This window comes from Leuresthes tenuis, unplaced genomic scaffold, assembly GCF_036924035.1.
Source record: "Leuresthes tenuis unplaced genomic scaffold, fLeuTen1.0.hap1 SCAF_21, whole genome shotgun sequence".
In the NCBI taxonomy this organism is placed as follows: domain Eukaryota; kingdom Metazoa; phylum Chordata; class Actinopteri; order Atheriniformes; family Atherinopsidae; genus Leuresthes; species Leuresthes tenuis.
In genome coordinates, this window is record NW_027325375.1 from 8,445,513 (window position 1) to 8,463,403 (window position 17,891).

The 17,891-nt window shown below is 39.5% G+C and overlaps 1 protein-coding gene across 5 annotated transcripts in view; it reads left to right on the forward strand.

The window, feature by feature from the left end:
- Positions 1-2,567: 2,567 nt before the first annotated feature.
- cadm1a (cell adhesion molecule 1a) overlaps positions 2,568-17,891 on the forward strand; it is a 359,846-nt gene continuing 344,522 nt past the window's right edge. For all 5 annotated transcript variants that reach the window (XM_072374265.1, XM_072374267.1, XM_072374268.1 and 2 more), the window contains exon 1: positions 2,568-2,683. In XM_072374265.1, coding sequence (XP_072230366.1) covers positions 2,611-2,683 — 73 coding nt within the window. In that variant the 5' untranslated portion in view covers positions 2,568-2,610. The remainder of the gene's footprint in view (positions 2,684-17,891) is intronic.

Consider the following 17,891-nt stretch of genomic DNA (forward strand, 5'->3'; position numbering starts at 1 on the left):
AATGCAGCTTCAATGAGGAAACGTGCTAGAAAGTAGAAACTGTGTATCAGCTCTATACTCTGTCAGAGACACTGGACATGTAATGGGAATACTCGATGTGTTCAGTGGACTTGGAGAGGGCTAATGACCATGCCCCTGGGGTATCTTGTGACAGTAGTATGAGGTTTGGGGTCGGCTTCTGTTAAGGTTATGCGTCATCAAGAGCTATTTTTCTTTTTTCCATGCACCAAAGCTTGATGAGTGGAGAGTGTTGAGTATGGTGGCTCCAGGGTTGCATCATTGCGGTTTTTTTTTTAGATGATGTGGTTCTGCTGGGGGATACAGCACATTGACTTACAGGTGAAGGCACTGAGGTTTTGCATGGTGATGGAGAATGATGACAATAGATTGACCAGTGTTCTGTCTATTAATGAGCACCATTCTGTTGGGTTTGATGTATTTTAAGAATCAGTTCCAAAGCTTTATTATTACCTGTTTTTTAAGTTTTTCACATTATATCTTATACTGCATTTGATTTTGTGTAAGTTAGAAAGGTTGGGCAGAAAATAATAAAAATTACAGCTTAGCTGTTATTCAATGCAAATATGATCATTTTCATGGGCCACAATTAAAATTTAAAAACGCATACTGAACTTAGAACGGAAAAAAAACTAGTTACATCTTGTTCAAAAGGACTTATAAATACCCTCCACCTTCCCCCAAACCGTAATGATAGAGAAAAACATGCATGTCTTACTGTAGAGCAAGTGTTTGGTTTGCCTCCTCACAGCTATTGTAATAATATGTTAGTGCAACAGAAGGGTGAGAAGGGCCAACAGAGGTGTCCTTGAATATAAATTGCTTTTTCTAAGGTAAAGAAAACACAACAGTTATTTTCACATCGTGCCACACAAATAAAAATGTTTTGATATTATATAAAATCTCTGCCAATAGACTGGCCTGAATGTCACTCACTGAAACTTTAAACCAGAGAAAGAGACAATAGCTGCTACAACGTTGAAAAGATCCAACAACAATTCTGGAGTGGGATTTCTCAAATGAACTTTTGCTGGCTGGCTCTTCTGCCGGCCATTCTGCTCCCCAGAGGATTCGTCCTCTTTAGTCCTTGTGGGGTCTAATATTTCATTTATTGACAACCAGTTCTCAACATGAGTGGCATGAGGTTGGAGTAATATACTGTTTTCGAAATCCAACAGTAATCTATTATTCATTATGCTGAGATAGGTGGATTTTCTTTCAGTTTGTCTGAAATGTCTGACACATCTGTACACAAAGTGCTCATTTTTTAAGGAGTTTGGAGTATGCAAGCGCTCCACATCATGCTCGGCAAATTTACCACAATGCAATTTAGTAGTGACATACATAAGAAGGGTAAATAGCTCAGCCTCAATATCAGTGAGTGCAGTTATAAAGTTTTACTTTGCTAGACAAGACATTTAAATGAGCTAATCTCATTTTTGGCATGACAGATGCATTGTTAATGTTTTATCATTGTAATGTACTTATAAGTGGCAACAAGGGTTAAAAGAGACAACGTAATAAAATATATTACTAAGAAAAATGACAGACTAGTTTTCATTAATCGAAAGTGTGCTATTAATTAAAAACAAAATTAGCATTTTTCTTCATGTCAGAACCCATTGGCACTGAACAATGTTTGTCAGAAAACGGGCCATTAACTTTTACTTTCTACTTCTTACCTTTTTATTTCCTCCACTCCATACCAGTACATCTCAGTTCCCATAGCAGCTCTTCTATGGCAGTGTTGTCAAGTCTGAGATGTATTTGTAAAAAGGAAGAGAAAAAAATTAATTGCTGAGGTTGAGAAATAGTTTAAGTTGAATGACCCATAATCCTGGCCATTAAAGAAACATGACAACCTTTCTTTGGTTGTTTTTTTCTAATCTAAGATGATGGAAGCTTTCAGTGATGTTTCATTATAATTTTTTTTCCAAGAATAAAAGAAAATCTACAGAATGTTGAGGAAAATAAACACCTGTAACCTTATCATTTAAAAGAGTCTCTAGGGTATTTTAAAAATGTATCTGTTTATTAATTTAGCCATACTTTGCTCTTTGATTCATCGGTCTGGTCTGTATGTTTTTGGAATTATATACTGTGATTATGACAAACTTTGTCATTCTTAGTTGTTCTATTTGATGAACACACGAGACACACTACTGGAGGAGGACAGGGTCACGGGATAGCGAATAACTCCCATTTCTCATCCAGCTGCAGTGGGGTGGGAAAGGAGGCGGGGGCAGGGGTTTTGAGGAAACCGAAAATTTTGAGCAGGCCCTGCTATTCTGAGCGACTCCCTTCTACACGTGGGTGTATGTATAATACACTGTGTAGCTTGACTGGAATGCCCGTGTGTAAACAAACAAACATATAGATAATTGAATAAATTAATTGATAAATAAATAAATGGATAAAGACAACGTCCCACACTTTCTTTTTTCTCTGAATAATATTCAGGCCGTACCATTGAAAGGAGCACGTTTGAATCCAACTGATAGCTAGTACCCTCCCTCCTTTTCGCATCTCATTAACTGAGTCCCGTTGTAGGTGAAGCTGTGTCTCTCTGCCATACTGAAGCAGGTGTCCAACATGGCGAACACTGGCAGCGGCTCTCTCGCGACTATTCTCTTTTTATTCATGTTTCAAGCGGTTCTTCACAAAGGTAAGACTTTTCTGTTGGCGTCTAAATGGAGTATGTAGTCCGTTCTAAGGTTTTCCTTGATGTTGATGGTGAGGAGTGCCATTTTATCAGCGCAGTTGGGTAATTTTTGAACGTGCGGGGCAGAGCGTTTGGATTTTGCAGTGATGTTGTTGACCAAGTGACAAAACCTCTCCGTAAAGTTGAAGTGTTAATTAGAAAAAGCATTTATGAATGTGTTTGCACCCAAACTGGCGTTACAGTGGTGCTGCCCGAGAAAACATCACTTTGGACAGCTCACCGTTAGGCTAAATCGCGTTTGCCGCTTCGCAGCTGGCAACTCCTAAATGTAGAACATTCTGTTGTGGAAAAGACAAATAGCGTGGTCTCCTGCCACTCAGTGCGCACATGGACACACTCCATAGATTTGACATGTTTTAATTGTTGTTTTTGTTTGCTCAGACCGCTAGCTTGGTTACTTTTGTAGCATGTTGCGAACGGACCCTGCTGTAAATCACAGGGTACAGCAGCGCGTGGAAGGGCATTAAACAGCAGCTCTGATAACGTGTAATTTTGAGGAAACTCCATACATAACTTTGCTAATTTATTTGTACGTATCAGAGTACAAAATGTGTATATGAACTAGACTGTAACTCTGTTATTGTTCATAACTGTGCGTCTCTTTGATAAATTCGACGTAAAGACATGTCACGAAACTGCCGTTATTTTCCGTTTAATCTCTGCTTTTAGAACGTGTTCTAACGGCTATCCCTCTGTTTACAGTCGCGAGACTGTGGGAAAGACGGCGAATCTCTTATTCAAGTTAACGTTTCAAGGAAACGTGCACTGCTTGGTATTTTTGAATCTATGCCGAAATGAAAAGCGTATCAAGGAATTACATACTGTGTCTTAAACTGGCATTTAAAGCGAATTAACTCTTGCTGGTAGACAAGAGAAGATAAATTCCCAGAGTTTGTATTTGCGCTCCAGGCTGTGTTTTTATAATACCAGAGCTGGATTTGCAGACGCACCGTGCATGAAATCATCAAAGGTTTTACTCGGGTGTTGTAATCTGAGTTAGATGGTTTCGAGAGGCGGATAGGGCTTCAGATAAAGCTGGTGAGAGTGAAGACTGCGACACGATTCTCTACGCTTTTTGGCTTCTAAACGGCTGGTGGTGTTGGAAGCGATGTTAGTGAGTTGGCGGTCTGCTAAACGAGCTCACACGTTTATTTTCTCAGATGATATGAAGTAAAGCTGTTTTAAAAAGTCAGTGGTTTTAGTGCGACTTCTGTTGAGCTACTGAGGGACGGACGTTCAGTTCGTGGTTATCTATCCATGCGCATTCATACGCTGAAGATGTGAAAGCAGCTCCTGTGCCGTTTCCTCCTCCTGGTGTCGCGTATATTTACATCAAGCCAAGTATATAATGAATCATCACTGACTGAAATTCATTCAGTTCAAGACTGTTTGTCAGAAAAACGGGCATCTTTTTTTGAGCTTCACAGGGAGGCAGATGTCGACATTTGTCACATTGTGGATTATCCGAAAGGCTTAATCTAGTCTTATCTGCTAAAATGGACTCGCAGTAACGGTGTTTTTTTTAAATAAACATGTTTTTCTTTTGCAACAAGTCTGTGAAAGAGTGAACAAAAGCACTAGAAAGTAAACAAGTCTTCCTTGCTCTTTAAAAGTGTAGAGTACTGCTTTATCTTCATGGTAATGGCTTCACTGATTTCACACAAAGCTCAGGGTGCACTTGCACACTGCATATCAATTATTTACCACCAGCTGCATACTGTAAGCTCATATTGTGCCCAGCATTACAGGGTACCCCCACCCTCTCTTATTCATGCAAACGTTGGGACAATTATGCTCCTTCTGCACCAACATGGAACTGGTGCAGCTGTGGTCTGCTTACCTGATTTTGAATCTCTCCAAAAAAAAGATTGAAACAAAAAAAAAAAAAACGGTTAACCTGTAATGTTGGTTTCTGGCTGGAATCAAAATAAAAGTGAAAGATTTTAAAATGAATTTTAAAACAATTGGCCGTTTTGGAACACAGAATGATTAAAACAGTCATCAAGTCAATGGATTAAGATTTCAAATGTCCTAACTGGGGCTGCATGGTGGTGTAGTGGTTAGCATTGTTGCCTCACAACATGAGGGTTCTTGGTTTGAATCCATGCTTGGTCTCATTAGGCCCTGTGATGGACTGATGAACCTTACTCTCGCTCAATGGCAGCTGGGATAGGCTCCAGTGTCCAGTGAATTGGATTAAGCGGATATAGAAAAAGGATGGATGTCATAACTGCGGAGGAGTCAGCAGATATGCAGTGTGCACACATCGGTGGGGGAGTGCGAGACTCAGTCCGCATGTTGCAGCAGTGTTGATGTTAAACCCGGCCATCTCCTGTACGAGTTTGTAAAATTGCCAGTTGAATAATGAGGCGGGTGTTGGTGGTGATCTTTAAACTCGCGACTCTGCACAAATTTAATCCACAGCGTCCACTGACAGTAGTTACTCCAGAAACATTACTTTTTTGAGGAGTTGCACAGCCCTGAAACCTCCACAGTGCTGTGTTGACTTTTCATAATAACTGCACTATGAGATGGTTGGCTCGACCTGCCACTCCACCGAAGATAAAAACAGACTCTCTGAGCTGGACGATGCTGAAGTTGACCTCCAGGCTGGTGTGTTGCCAGATCTGCGGTGGTCCAGCATTTCAGCTTCACTCACCTAAATGAACCCAACTTTTCTTGTTCTCGTTGTTCCTTTGCTGATGAAAGCAGAACTGTTAGCTCGGGCATTACTAATCTGAGGGCCATGCATGTAGTAGGGCTATTTACCACGTAAAATTCATGAAGTTGGGATTTTAGACTTCCCCCAGAATACCTATCAGAAAATCTCTGAGCAGAAGCTCTCTGACTCTTAACATCTTTTAAGCAACTATTGTCTTCACACATTAACTATGCCACAGCAAATTCAACATGACTGACACAAATATGATCATCTTGTAATGCACCTGTTGTAATTTACTTATGCATATGTCAGTGTTGGTATAGTGTGAGGAGTTGAATCATTTTGATAATCGTTATACAATGCCTTTATAGAAGCACGAGTCCAGTTGTACTGCAGATTATCAGCTTAAGAGCAGCAGAGGATGGTGCTTTACAGGTGTTATTAAAGAGTGCTTACACAGCACAATCTGACCATAAGCTTGCTGGGACTTGAAAACCTGGTGATAATCTATCAGTAATTGGGAGAAGTCTGAGTGCCTTAATTTTTCTGAAGCTGCATAAAGTTTAGATGTGCAGGTATTGGCAGTGACAGTTATGTGTGGCAATGCAGGAAAAACCTCATGATGACTTCAATGTGACCTTGATATTAGTTTTTTACATGGTTCTTTGTGTTTGATAGTGATTATGCTTTGATAAGCGCATTAGTTCTGCCTCTTGTGTAGATGTAATCTTTGCCAGACAACCAAGCATACTTCCTGATGATGGACATTGAGAAAATGTAATCACAGACCCTTCAGAGAATTAACTGGTTAGAGTAGGTAGATGGCCATAGTTCCCATTGGAACATTTTACTGCATAGCATAGCTGCAGAAGGAGTTGAATTAGTCCAGCTGTTTTATGCTGACAGTGTTGTCACGACTTTATACTGATATAAAGCCCACTGTACATCTTAGCAAATTGATTAATATTGGATGTAAAGTCTTGATTAATGCATAGCTGACAGCATGAATTGTATTCTGTACATTACCTGTTTCTGGCCTGCTTTCACATTGTTTTATTTACTGCCATATTACTGCTGACATGTAATCTGAAGGGTGCACAGACTGTCATCTTTACTCTTACTGTGCTGATTGATGATTTATTCTTAAGTGTAAACAAATGTTGGGCGATACATTGAATAGGTCATGATCAAAGAAAAGCTCACAGTCAGGTGTACACATTTATGGCATACACTTGACAAGAGTTTTATTTTACAAGTCAGTTTAAGCTGCAGCTTGCTTTTATTGGCCTTTAGCTTCCATGTGATGGCTCACATGTGACTAACATGCTAACTGCTTGTCTGACCCTTTTTCATTGTACAGTCCTGTCTAAGACACTCTCTTTCCCCCTTTGTTAGTCACCCTCTTTCTCTTTGATTTAGTTTAGGCACAGAAAATGATCTGGCTGGAGTTAAGAAATCATGGTTGACTTTTAATTCCCTTTTTACCCAATATTGACATTGTACATTGAAAAATTAGGCTAAAGAATGTGTAACAGTTGGACTGCTTGTCTTGTACAATGTGGGGCAGACATTTTTCTCAGGAGTCTCTACTTCCTGGAAACTTGGATGGCAGAAATGATATGGTTGAACTTGATATTAAACTCTCTGTCTTTACCAGTTCTTTGTTAGAGAAGGTGATCCTTTCATGAGATAAACGGACATGGTGCTCACTTTGAAGACGTGTTTTTGGTGTAGCTACCATCGGCTTTACTTTCAAACATTAAATAAATGTGATGAAGTGGTGTGTTTAGTGGATCAGTCCAGACGCAGAACTAAACATACACGTACATCATGGAAAATATCAACCGGGGGTAAGGGTTTGGGTCCAAACTTTTAAGTTTAAGAGTTTCATTCTCATACATACATCTTTCTGCTGTATTTGCAAACTTTACACCATAAGCACAATAAAGTGATTAAAATCAATAGCAGTACTTTAATCACGGTGGTGCACAACCATCTGCAGTGTATGATGCAGCTCATACTTTGAACACTAATAGCATCAGTTCCTTTTTTTCCCCCTTGTGCATTATCATCCATAATGACGTGTTTGCACAGTATGTCGGGTTCCCATGTGGTAAGCATGTCCTTAGTTGTCTGCCTTGCCTGCTCTGGTCCCTTTTGACCAAATGAAGAATCAGTCCAATGTGCACTGATGCTGAGCAGTGGCATCGGGCAAACATCAGAAGTCCAAATGTCTGTAGTGAAGCTAATTAAAGCCTTATCGCTGTACCATGAAAACTCATTTCTTCTCATCAAAATTTCCTTCAATGTATGTCGATGTGGATGCTGAAGTTTGTTTTCAATTTGTAACTTTCAGTTTGGCAATTGAGTTAAAAGGAAATGGTCCTTCTCTACAGGGAAGGCAAGTGCTGTGTTTTGACTGAGCCTTAGTCCGAGTTAACTGAAAGAACTTGTTGAATTCAGTGTTTAAATCTAAGGTGTGACAATTGTTGTAACTGTAATTCAATTCCAGGGCTTTTGTACAGGTTGAGAGTTTAGTTTGAGGTTACTCTCCCCATGCAGTGCAATATGTGCCACATTTCTCAGTCTGCATGTTGCTCATCTGTCTAACTCTTTCTAAAGAATCTTGTTATTATTTCACCAGACAATATAGGCCCTAACAAAAGTCCAGGCCCAGCTGAACTAACTATCATGGTATTGAAACATTTTTTTTTATTATTGCCTTAAACCAGTGCAAATCACTGATTGTTGAGTTCTTCAGTTACTTCAGTATATTAAACCTAGTTGAGTCATACAGTTTGGTTTGGCACAGAGTCAAACCGGTAGGAGCCCTAGTGATGGAAAACAGGTGTGGAAATGGATGGGTTCTCCGTCTGAACCCCTCCAGCAGCGTCTCCTGCTGTAATGAAGAACAATAGCTTTGTTCCTGAAGGGAGGGGACCCCAAGTGACCCAGGTCCTCCTCCTCCTCCTCCTGCTGCTACCCCTGCCAGTCTTCAAGTGACTCTTCTGGCAAGCCAACAGATGACTGCTGGGTCGCATCTGGCCTCTGTGCACTTAGTGTAATCAAAGAGAGGAAAAAAAGGTTTATGGCCTACTTGTTAGTGAGCCGCCAACTGATGGGATGTCAAGTAAAGCACCCTCCAATTCCAAATCTCTTGAGGGACAGGGGAGGGGCATTGTGGGGGTGGGCGTGGGCAACAATCTGCCGTTCTGAAAGCAGCTTACAGGCCAAGGTATCAAATTAGTCTGTGCCGTACAGCTTGACAGTCTGACCATGAAACAAGTGAGTTGAGTTAAACCGAAGTGATCGTTGAATATTTCTATTCATATTTTTTTATGTTCATGCCCAAAAGGTGCATGCAAATACCATTTGGTTCTGCTGAGGCCTCAAGGAAGTGTTTACTGAACAAATCCAGACTTGTTCAAGTAAATCGCATAAAGGTGAACATTGAAAGGTTTGAAACACTGTTTATTCAGGGATTAACGGTTAAAAAAAAAAAAAAAAAACGCCAGGTGGATGGTACTATTTCCATTCATATTACGACCAGATGTACTTCACACAGATGAATCGCCTTCTTGAGCCACTCAAGCTGTTTGAGCTATTGAAACATTCTTTTTAGATGAGAAAACAGTATTGCCAATTGAGGATGTGGAGATTGAGTTAAAAAAAATACAGTCAGTAAGTGCTTCCCTCTCTTTCTAACTTTCTAACTGGAAGTGTAACAGTAAATTAGTCATTCAAGTGCTTTTTGTCCCCCACACAGAGGGTTTTTGCTGGATTTAGCTTTCTTTTAGGTTGTTTAATGTGTCTCCTGTTGGGCAGGGTGCTTCTATGTTGGGTTTTTGCACAGGTGACAGATGTTGACGCTCCTGCAGGACCACTATTACATTTAAGACTTTCACTTGTCTAATTCATTAATGTTTTGATGTTACACTCTGTAGCTACAGACACTGATATGCGTGTTGTTGATAATGTCTGTCACTACATGAAATGCAACAGCAGTGTTGTTTTCTGATGGACTCGCAGATCAGTTAAGACGAGCAGAATCATTTCCAGTTTTACTGTCTTTCATTCTGCATGTGTGATGGAAGTATCCTCCCAGTGGCATTTCCCTTTCCCTAATTTTACCTCTGTCATTCAGAGAGACGTGAACCTGGTAATATGTTGAACGTTTACTAAATAAAGTCTGTGTACCTGTCATCTTGGAGCAGGATTTAGTCTTCTTTCTGTGCGGAGGCGAAGTGTTTTAAGTCATCACTTGCTGCTTTTCTCCGCGGTCCGTCTGTGTCCCTGCACTGTCACAGCTCAGTTATCATTGTCACACATGCAGTGATTGGCTATGCTCTGGTACGTCATGCATCTAAACACATGCGATTGGGCACGACAGCCAAATGGAGGTCGAAGCAGACCAGCGTGGTGACAGTGAACTCTTTGGATTAACAGCTGTATAGGCTTAGAATATTTTCCTGGCATTCTCTGCTGTGTTATTATGTTTCCATTCACTGGTTTCTGCTATTTAGGGCTTTTTCCTTCAGCTGGTACACATGACCAACTGGATTCAGATCAACACCGTACCACTGTTTTTAAAAAGAGAAAGAAAGAAATCTGCATTTTAAGATGCTCTCCTTTGGCGTGTTTTTATTTAGAGTTTGGGGGGGGGGGGGGTCTGTTGTGTAAAAGGGCTCAAACTGGTAGTACATAGGTAGAGTCCCTTAAAGCTGCAAGTTAGTATTCATTCATTTGTTCTTTCATTTTAAATATTGACAACAGGACATGTTTCACTGTTCAAATATTTAACCATCAGCGCGTTTGCACTTTGACCATAAAAAGATGGCTCTAACCAATGTGACATAAGTCGCTGGTTTATTAGTTACTGTTCTGAAGCCTGCACACAGTGTTTTAACTCAGGACTGTTCTATAAATAAATGCTCATTAGAATTGTTCCAACTGTTTTTTCCCAGGAACAATTGAGCCGGCATCACACCATGTTGTATGAGCAGAAATGTGGTGATCTTCACTTTGGCTCCCATGTTAACAGATCAGATTGTGCAAGATGTGGTGTGGGTACACACCTAAAGCAGTTCAGCGAAACACGGGCCACATTCGTGGTGTAAAACCGGCCTTAGTGCAACCAGTTGGGGTACTGGTTGTTGAACTGATCCACAGCTGCAAATGTGACTCAGTGATTTGAAATCCCAGAGTTGTACTGTATAAGAAAAGCAACAAAGTTTAGAAAAAAACTTTGGAGAATGTTTGGAAAAAGCTGGAGAGGAGCAAATTACATTTTTGTTGGCAGCAATTTCTGTGTAATTGTAATTCCTTCCATTTTAACTCGTACCTTGTTGTTGACTCCTTCATTGCAGACAATTATTTTTGTGGAAGGTCACAAAATCATTTTTTCTTCTTTTTTTTCACATTCACAGCATTCATTCACATTGCTCTGCATGTGTAAAGTCCTTGTTCCTGTGTTAATGTCTTGACTCTGAGAACAGCTAATGCTGTACTCTCCTCACAGAGCAGCACAGTGGAGCGTCAGATTATTCTTTCAAACAAATAGCAGCCTTTGCAGCAGCTGGGTTCAAGTTCAATTTCTTTCTCTTATTGTGTGAAAACCAAAAAAAATATCCTGTGTACATGGGTCAGTTAAGACTACCAAAACCATGGCTCCTTTCAATCAGCCTGTCAAATTTTATTTTTAAATTCCCTGAAACCATAAAAAGGAGAGAGAAATGAAAATAAACAACAGAATTTACTTAACATAACCATGTTAATGTGAGCTTCTGTTGTAGCATTCACGTGTGAACACATGAAGGGAGGGTGTGAATGAATGTAAAATTTAGTCGTGGGTTGGAAGAAAAGTCCCCAAAACGCTGATTCACAATGGAATTAAACAGCGGTTGATTTGTATTCATTGTTCCATTTTCAATAGCAGAGATTTTTGTAGAATCTTTCTTGTTATTGGGGCAGTTGTTTTTAACAGCATACCTGCCATTATATCAGAAGCTGTCTACCTAGGAGTGTAACGCCTAAATCACGTTGTCATATTGTCTCTTTGCATCTGATAAAATCCAAATTTATTTGTGATGGATTTCACAAGTCGGATTTCCAGGCAGTTGTAAGAGTCCAAGCTGTTCATGGCAAATCTGATCAGAAGCGGTGCTGCTGCAGTCCACATGAGAAACGGACGTGACGCAGCAGATTGAACATTGAAGGGAGAAAAAACACTTTTTGTAAACTAGAAGGAAAATTTTAGGAATCTAATTTGAAAATGTTATTGTAATGCTACTATTTAGTCAGATGGCATCAAAGTTGTTTTCCTTTTCAGATGGGCTTTACCTTGGAAAATCCAAAGGAAACCTTTAGGTTTAGTTGATTTTTAAGATAAAGTGTATAAATGAAAAATAAACACGCACATTCATGTGAAAACGATGTGCATTTTTAAAGCCAAATGTTTTGCTCAACAATATAATAATAGTAATCAGTTACATGCACTATAAAGTTTAGTGTTTTATTAATAGTTGACTGTATTAACTTTCTAGTTGTGTGACCCAAGGAGCAAATTGCAAAACTTAAGCGAAGGCAGCAAGTCTTTCAACAATTATGAATTTGTAATTTCCATTTTAGTTTTGTGTCTTGGTGAATCATTTTATCCGTTATGTGGAGGGTCATTTGGATAGTTAAGCTGCTCTCATAGTAAGTTTCCATGGTTGACGAACCTAATCTGCAGTCCCGAGTGAACCTTTGTAAGTCACAGCATGAAATGTTTTATATTCCAGTTTTGAATTTACAAGACCATAAGTGGTCTTTGATTGCTCCTTTCCATCCAGTTTTAAGCCTTCATCGTCTTGCTCGGCTGTGGAGTCGCAGAGAGGCATTGCTCGCTGTAATTGGGCCCATTTTGCCTGCATTCATAGATACAATACTGGGTTCAACAGTGAATGAATAAGGAATCGATGCAGATCATTTGTGCTTTCAACCAAATAAACAATACAGCTCGTGTTCTGTTGTAATCATCGGACGGGAAATGAATGCTCCTCTGAATACAATACAGGTATGCATCAGCTGTAGCAACCCAGTTCTCCCATCTTTCATTTTGCATTACTTTCCAGCTTGTATTACATTTCAGGGAATTTGCTCCTGATGAGACCCTTCAGGCTGTTTCACTGTCTCCCGTGGAACAGGATCATGTCTCCCCACCGTGCTCAGCTTCGTCCTTTGTCTCATCTATTGTAACTCTGTCGTGACTGATATTTTCTGCACTAATGCCAGACATCTACTGCACAATACCACACCATCTCATTTCCTTTGTGCCCCAGTTGGATGATGCAGAGGAAAATTGTACCGACTTAAGAACAATGGGGCACTCCTTTGATCAGAAACTGTAGATTGTAAGGATTTGAAGTACAAATTAATTTAATATAGTGGCACAATTGGATTTTCTTTTTTGTGAATAGACCAGTTCTTCCCAGGCTTATTTTGGTTTTCAACAACACAATATGGTTTTTCACTGGGATGGCATTGGCATCATTTGACACTGCTCAGTGTTGAGTAGCGCACATTCCAGAATAATACATTTCTATGTGTAATTGGATAATTGTGTTAAGCTTGTGACTGGCGGTGCTGTTTTCAATCTCTATAAACACTAAGGTTTCAGCTCTACACTCTTCTGTGCATTGTTCTGTGGTTATTTGTATTACAGGGTGTTCTTTTTTTTTAAAATGAACAACAACAGCTGAGAAAAGGATCTTACTCATCTCAGTCTTAATAGCCTATTCATGTAGTGCGTTTACATTCATGTGTCATGTATTGCCCCTGCAACTTTTGACATTCACAGTAGTGCTTGCATCCCGTGGGTGTAACAGTTGGTGCTAAAGCCAGCCTGCACAGAGCAAAGATTAACTGCTGAAATGACATTAAATGACGTTAAAGGACATGAGAGGAGGGGGATTTTTACAGCACAACTTGGTCGCCTTTTGGTTTTGAATGCTTTAGAGCTGGAACTTTGTCAGGTTCTATTGCCTGCTAAAATAAAACAGTTTGAAGTGGAAAAAAGTATTTATCACTCAGATCTGTACGAATCAGCAGCTATATACTATATTCACATTTTGTTTTTTTTCTTCATTGAATCAACAAATCCTATTCACCTAAAAACCTACATGTAAGGTCACACCCCGTATCAAAGTTTTGTCAACAAAATGTACATCAGAGAAGCTACTGTACTTCCAAGATAATAATCTTGCAGTCCTTGGATTCAAGGACGCTATGTATGATATTTAAGGTAGATTAAACTTAGATCTGCCAAGTTTAAGGTGGAACATTCTTCTAGAACATTTGTTTCTTTTGAAATGTCTTAAGTCAAATTAGCGTTACAGTAGGAGCTCCTGTGTCACACACCAATGAAGATGAGCTGCAAAGAAAACAGTGGATCCAAAACCTGGAGCAAGATGTAATGTGCATCATAGCCCATATGATTAGACGATTGAACTATTCTTGAAATATAGAATCAAATGCTGTATATTTGTATTTTTTGGAGACCATCAAGACTGGCTGAAATGCTGTGACCGCCGTGTTTTAAAAAAAAAAAACAAAAAAAAAACCTGACACCCGTTTAGTCCGTCTAATTGAAGAGCAATAGAATACTGAACGGCTTTGTGTGGAGTCGAAGCAGCAGTTGAAGAACATGACCTCAGTTTTACTGCGTAATGTTTTAAAATCGTCAGTCCCGTTTGTGAGAGCATCGTGCCGCATTCAACAATGTTTTTATTAACATTTTTGGGTGTTTTCATATTGTCAGCTGGGGTTCAGAGACCCTGCTAGAAATAGTGTGTATGAATCCTTTTTGCTTCAAAACAAAGCTTCCCTTGTGGACACACCCCCCTGACACTTACTTTCAGAAGGGACCCAGAGAGAAATCGCTTCCTGCTGGAGCAATCTATCTGCAGAAAGGAGCAAAAGCCTGTGCACCTTCCCCTCAAACAACTTTAATGGATGCAATACCTGGAATTCACTTGTCAGGTCACGTCTGGACACACTGGTGGGCTGAAATAGTTGTCCGTCCACCTGACAGTCTATTGCAAGTCTTTGAAAGTTTTTGAGCATTCGGAATTCTTCATGAGCTCTCCACAGCCTGTTGTTTCATAGATAATGGATACACATATCTTTTAATTCCCTTTCATTAACTCTCAAACAAATGCAGAGAAATGACAGATTGATAATATCTATCAGTTGAAAATGAGGCGCGTTGGTGTTCTGGTCAGTGCAAAGCTTTCCAATAAGCAGTGGATCCAGTTGCATAAATGAATCAACAGTGTTAACTCGGTAGGTCTTTAGGCCACCGCTCCAAAGCTCTAACACATTTAACTATTCTTTTTGAATAAGCAGATACGTCCCAACGTTTGACTGGTGTTCCGAATGTTTTTTTTTTAAACTTTACTGAAAGTAGTTAAAACCACAATGAGCAGGGTCCGTGTCTCCAGCTGAAAACAGAAATGAAAGGGAAATATTTGAACCCGCCTGTTTTTTTTTTCCAAAGCAGTTCCTGCTGCTTTGAAGTGTGCAGAATTTGTTGGGCTTCACTTGGCTGTCAGATTAATACCTTCTCAGCCGAAAATGAAAACGGGTGAAGGAGCAGTTAATCCGCACAAGAATTTTATTTTATATTATTTCATTTATTTATTTTTTTGGAGGATGAGAAGCTGCAAGTGAAGCAATCCGTCTGCGTATTGATTGGTTGTCTGGGACTGCGGAGAAAACCTGACATGCAGGAATCATTTAATTCCCTCTACAGTACTGATCACTGAAGAAGATCGTCTCTTATCTTAACATTTCCACTTTACCTGAGGAGTTACAATGATATAACACCTGCAACACGAAGCAGTTAACAGTTGAATTCTGAAAATGGCTATCAAAAATGGCTAATGTAATGCTACAAAGAACTCGCTCAGTTTCTCTGTATCTAATCCTAAACTGGAAAAGGAGTTGCTAAAAATATTTTGCAGTAATATTGTTGTTTTCCTACTGTTTCTATTGTAAGCCATGTTTAAAGCCCATTTGCTTGCATTTTGGCCTATTTTTGCCTTCAAAAGTACGCCAGATAGCCGTAGAAGTTCCTGTTTGTAATGTACAGACATCCATTACCGCATTAATGTGATACTGGGAGAAAAATGATTTCTTAATTGGATATTTGCGCTTTCATTTGAGTTTGTTTGCTTTGTAGTTTGGCTTGTATTGTTTAAAGCGCATGGCCGTTACAGACCATATCCTTAAATTACCTAGGACCACAGGGGAAATCTTATTCCCCACTTAGCCCCATGTTAATCCTGTCTGAATGGGCCTTGAAGCTCAACAAAGCTGAAGGGAAAAAGGCAATAAATAAGCGTTTCATCACTACAAGCAAGCTCTCCCGCACTGTCAGATTGTTTTCACAGTGTCTTGTGACACCATATGTTAATTACAGCTGCTTTATCGGTATTTCAAGAGATTAATTCAGCTACGTAAACAAATGAAAATATTTCCCTAAAATAATTCCTATGCAAATGGTTTCAATTTTGATACCTTGATTTCAGATGAGCCTCAAAAGACCTCAGGAAGAGCCACCTGCAATAGCTTTTTTTACTGTATTCACTAAGCATTTTGAAGTACTTGTACCCTTTACTGCATTTTCAAAAAAAAGTCTTTGTAAACATTATTGACCACGAGCAGAATGCATCTTGTCAGTTTGCACACAAATACTTAAGTAGTTCATGATCCAAGCCTGTGCACTGTCAGTTTGAAATCTGAGACAATACGCCTGTCTGCCACCACCTACATACCTACTTAGTGTCTCAGTCGCTGTATATCCACCGTGTCAACTCTGACCTGCTGAACGCTCAAGCGGAGGATGGTACTTTGCGCCACATGCGTTATTTTACCTCCCACACCAGAATAATTTGCGAATAATTGCACTTTAGCGGACACCGTCGGAGCTTTTTGAAAGCCACAGAACGTCATTATCTCTCGTGCAAAATGTTCTTATTATTTCTTCCATTCAGCAAGCTTTCTATTCAAGAACTTACCCTCTTTGTTGTTGAATAAAGTAGTTCAGTTAATACAGTCAAAGCCTCATGTAAACATTTTTGACAGACCTTTGTGTAATGGCCGTGTGAGTAATGCTTTTTTAAGAATGATCTTTCTAATTGTACATTAACATTGGAGACTTGTTTTCCTGCTGCTTTTAAGCCACTGTAACATCGCACTTATAGATTCAAGTTTCAACACCTACCCTCTATTATAACCCATTTTGCTTCCTCACAGGTGAGCACTAATGCAGTCCTGGTTACATGGTTGCCAGCTGTAAAAAATCGACGAAACAAAGACGCAGCAGTGTTGGGTCATTCCAGCAATTGCATTTGATGTTACCTTCTTAGTCGGAGGGATGTGGTTGAATGGAAGGCTGTTTTATTAATCCCAAACCTCTTGTGAGAACGTCAACAAAAGTCCAACAGATTTACAAAATTAAAAAAAAAAAAAAAATAGACCCTTTTTCTCACACAGCAGGCTTTTGAAATGAAAGTTTAACATTGCTACCTGTTATCTTTTACATGTTGTCTTCCTGTGTGTGACAGTCTGCATATTTTTGTAAGTGAACACAGATCTGAGCTGATTTACTGGATAGACTCCAGTAAATCGAAGAACGTTTAATTTTTGCTCAGAATTGGTCTTTTAACAGTGTTATTGGTTGTGAAGTAGTGACTGTTTTTTCTTTGATTATTCTTTAAAATGAAAGGTATTACAATTGCCCCATCTTTTAATTTCCTAAACTATGCTGTTGTTGCTAAGTAAATGGATAAAAATGAATAAAGTAGCCATGTGACGGAGCACATCAGATAGTAAAAATCAATTCATTGTCTCCTCTGTCATCCACAGATGGTGCTGCTTCAATCTCCTCTCTGTTTTGTCAGGCTAATGTGCTGAAAGATGACAAGGGAGGGCCATTTCAGAGCAAAAATAGCAAAGGCTGGGTGTAACAGCCATGTCAGTCTGCCTTCTATGTTGTCACATTAATGTTTGAAAAAATGACAACTGAGGGTCATTTCAGAGGAGAAATGGCAAAGGTAGTAGACTGTGACAGCAGGTCCAGCAGCACTGCTGAATCTTCAAGATTTGAATTCATTTTTTTCACTTGAATACAAAGCAGACGGCTGAGCTCTCCACCACACCCGTATTCCCCATTAATCATGTGAGGCCACATAAATAATTTAAAACAGTGAGCGCTCCACTTCAGTCTAAAAATGCCAGATATTATTTGGGCATTCATGCAACAAGAAGTGGATGAACATTTCGTAAAATGGAACATGTGCTGTTGAAGTTTTTAGGATCGAAGGCAGGTTTTTGTTGTGGTCATGGGAATTGAGCCCAGCAAGTGTTTTTAATGCTTCAAGTCCCTGTCTGTTTGAGTTCTATTAGGATTTTTTTCTTTTCTTTTTTCAAGGGTCATATTTAATGACT